Source organism: Halyomorpha halys, unplaced genomic scaffold (genome assembly GCF_000696795.3).
Source record: "Halyomorpha halys isolate HHAL.00 unplaced genomic scaffold, Hhal_1.1 Scaffold13.1, whole genome shotgun sequence".
Taxonomy (NCBI): Eukaryota; Metazoa; Arthropoda; class Insecta; order Hemiptera; family Pentatomidae; genus Halyomorpha; species Halyomorpha halys.
This window is the reverse complement of record NW_027104938.1, coordinates 1,283,651-1,287,492: the sequence shown is the minus strand read 5'-3', so window position 1 is coordinate 1,287,492 and position 3,842 is coordinate 1,283,651. Positions and strand designations below refer to the sequence as shown.

Below are 3,842 nucleotides of genomic sequence, written 5' to 3'. Positions count from 1 at the left end.
AAAATATACTATTTACTAAAAAAGAGCATATTACAATATATATATATAAAGTTCATTTTAGTTTACATAATTATCTAATAAGTTTTTTTTTCTCTAATTTTTCAGGAAGGTATGTCGGAAGCAGGCCGATCAAGTTAAGAAAAAGTTCTTGGAAAAACAGGTCCCTCGACGTTGTCAGGAAAAAGGATAAAGAAAAACAACAATTAATAAATATGTTAACTGGAAGGTGACAGATTTCCTGTTCACTAACTATTGTCTTCTATATTAGAAGATGTGTAATTATTGAAAAATTTTAATAGTTTCAAATATTATGTATATGATTTATTCTTTTCTTATATTATAGAAGTTTTTTTTTTTTTAATCTTCTGTATGATGTGTTTATTTGATTGTTATTTAAAATGTATTTATAATGAAATTGTTATTTATTTTTAAATCCTCAATCTTATGATTTCTTTGATTTTTCATAATGGGAAAAATTTTCTAATTTATTTTTATATATTCTAGTCCTTTAATTATCTTTTGGTTTTCAGATTTTTGTTTTTTTGAACTATCTGAAAATGAAATTTTTTTTTTTATCATGAAATTTAAAGCCTTTGGTATCTCAGTGCATTCATGCTGGTTAAAAAAAAAAAAAAGAAAAGGTTTTATCTCTTTATATTTATTATTTATTCTGGCTTCTGACGAGATGATACTTTATATTTTTAGAATATATTAAAATAAATCTAAAGGTGGCCATTGTCAAGATCACTGTACTCCAACTGCTCGAAGCCAAATGGAATATTGAACTATCGTGATTGTAAAATGCTGGATTTATTTGAGTGATGTGGAGCAGTCAGGATTTCATCAGGCCTGGCCAAAATCCAATCACTAACCGACCTTGTGGAAAATGATGGAGTGAAAAAAATGGACCATAGTTTTCAGGTTGCACTACCTGATTCATGATGTAAGTCTTATTATAGCGCTATGCTTATAATAACAAAAATTATTGGTTATTAACATACAGCATTGTTTAAATTTATGATATTGATTTATATAAAAAAAATTTTACAGAAGAATTGATATGAATAATGTATAATTTTTTAAATATTAATTAGGTTTACTAATATAAATAAAGTGAAACCTCGTGTCCCTAGTGTGAAGTTTAGGAATTTCGAACCCTTCAAAATGAACACAGCTCTGACAGCCAAATTTTCACCACTGAGAGATGAATTTACCTCTCTAAATGTACGGTTACAAAATGTTGAAAATTATGAAAACCCTGTATAATATTTTTATGTTCTAATATAAATACATACCCACTTGTATCTTGAAATTATTTATTTTAAATTTATAAAACTTTAAATTGTCATCACAACAAAAAAAATTATTTCTTATTTTTTCTATTATGTATTATTCTCAGTCTAATAACGAATTTTCTTTGCAGAATAAAATAAAATACTTTATGTAATTTTTAATTTTAATGGTTTTAACATTTGGGACATTACAGCGCCTTAAGGATTTTGGAAATAAAGTATTACGAAAATATTGGGACCGAAAAAGGAGAATTTAGAAGGCTAACATTGCTGAATTTACACCCGGTAAATATAATTCAGGTTATAGCATTGCGGTGAATAAGATGGAGGTGTAAGGCTGTGGGACTTAGTAACATGCAGATCCCTAAGGTGTTAGTAAACTCTGAACCGACGTGGTGAACACCAATGGGTTGACTGAAACGTAGATGGTAAGATTGGATTAAGTGTGTTTTATTGGATTAGGGTTTGGAGGCGCATCGCTGGACAGATGTATGTAAAGGATGATTATTGGTGTGAGCATTGAACCTTTGGGTTTCTTCATCTCTCAGCAGTTTTCATAGAAATCCCTTTTTTTATGTCATCACATGTTTTATTTTAAATGTGTTAAACCCAATATGCCTCAAATTATTTTTTTTTTTCAATTAAAAACATTGAATTGAAAATGGTAATGTGTAAATTTCTTTCAACAACAGAAAAAAATTGAGATACTAAATTACAATATATAAAAAAAGAAAGGTTTCTAAGCAGAACTTTTGAAGTTAAAGAAAGACTCAAATTGCATTTATTTTCCTAAAAACTTTTTGTATTTTAAAAATATTGTGCATTTATACTTTTCCAGATAATTTCATCATAAAATATATAAGTCCCTGTGTATAATTCAAAAATTCCTGGGTTTGATTGTTGGGGATATTACCTGAATTACATATAATTTGTTGGTATCACTGGAGTGGACTGCATTTGAATTGATAATTATAATGAACAAAATGAAATAAAACCTCCATTCTTTTAATAGTTATGAAATAATTTATTATGTTTGTTTTTCCAAAAGGGTAGTATAATATAGTTGTTAGAATTTGGATTAATTTTGACCATTGCTAAGTTTACAAGGAGTAATGGAAGGGATTATAGTTTACTTGGTTTGAATGCTCTATTCGATGCTATGATGGAAGACTTCTTATCTTGCCTGACTGTGGTGAAGTTCTACTTACTCATGTTTCGTTGTAGGAAGTGGTATTATCTTCTTAATATGTGCTTGTTTTTTTTTACCTGTACAGGCCAATATTGCTACAGGGCAAATTTCCAATTCCATTAAAAAATGCTTGAGGGGGTTTCCAAACAAAACAATAAACAAATCACCCTGAAATAGTGGACAATAGAAATTCGCTGTAAAATAACTATTATTGTTTAAGCCAAAAAAAATAAAATAAAAATTTAATTATACACTATCTGATGGTAAGTAGTATTTCATTAGCAGCTGAACTCGAACCCGCACCCAGAAGTGAAAGAGTCTGGTGTGCTTAAAGCTAAACCTTATTGTATCAAATACCAACTCAGAGGAGGCCGGTCACTTCCTATTATTTCTCGTCGAATCCTCATGGAACGGACACATCAAAACATCAGATAAGTATTTCACCGTATACCTTCAAGTAGGGTTTATACAAAAACCGACATTTTAGAAAACCGGTTTTTGAATAGTAATATTTCCAGAAAACCGGTTTCGAATTTTTATAAAAAATTTAGAGTGATTAAAAGCAGTTTTTGACTGAAATTATTAACTGTTCTATTTTATTGATAGTAAACTTTTTTTATGCAATTTAGTAGAACAAAGAAATAATAGTTGACCAGGATTGTTTTTTATGCATAATTTTCAGATAGAAGGATGTAAATATTTTTATAATAGTGAAACAAGTTATTCAGCAAAGGGTTCGAATAAATAAAAACAATATATTCTCATATTTTTATAACAACCATATTATTTTTTTAAAAAACAATGTTATTAGATACAGATGGATACTTATTAAAAACAATTTTTTAATATATAACTGTGTATTATATAATGTAAATTATAATCAAAGCCGAAAGACCAGAGTAAATAAAGTTTATGCATACACACATATTAAATCAATTTTAGTTTTAAAGGCAATTAAGCAAAGGACTGAGTAGTTTCTATTCCGGGCAATTTTAATACAAATTTAAATATTCTATTTATTTTTTTGTTTAATGAAATATGATTTCAGAAAACAGAGGACGTCTATTGATTTGCTATTTAGCCGTGTCCTAAGTTTATTCACAAAATTCCCCAAAATAGAAAATACCCTCTCACTTGCAACCGAAGTGTTATTCATACATTGTGTTCCGGTTAACCTACGGCAACCGAAAGGTTGAAGTGGAGGGGGCACCAAACATCAATCAAACATCATGGCATAGTGGCCTGCAAGATATAGTGGCGCCCCAAGTGGCCAGCAGCCAAATCTCACCTCCTCCAACGCTTGGTAGCAAGTGACGCAAGCCAAAAAAGAGAGAGTGAGAGCCATCTTGTTTTGAGAAGCA

The 3,842-nt window shown here is 29.2% G+C and overlaps 1 protein-coding gene across 1 annotated transcript in view; it reads left to right on the top strand.

Moving 5' to 3' along the window:
- The window catches only part of LOC106679490 (RNA-binding protein 42), a 20,394-nt gene extending 20,015 nt beyond the window's left edge, over positions 1 to 379 (top strand). The window contains exon 7 of the mRNA XM_014418685.3: positions 106 to 379. Within this exon, the coding sequence (XP_014274171.2) occupies positions 106 to 230 (125 nt within the window). The 3' untranslated portion in view covers positions 231 to 379. The remainder of the gene's footprint in view (positions 1 to 105) is intronic.
- The last annotated feature ends 3,463 nt before the right edge of the window (positions 380 to 3,842 follow it).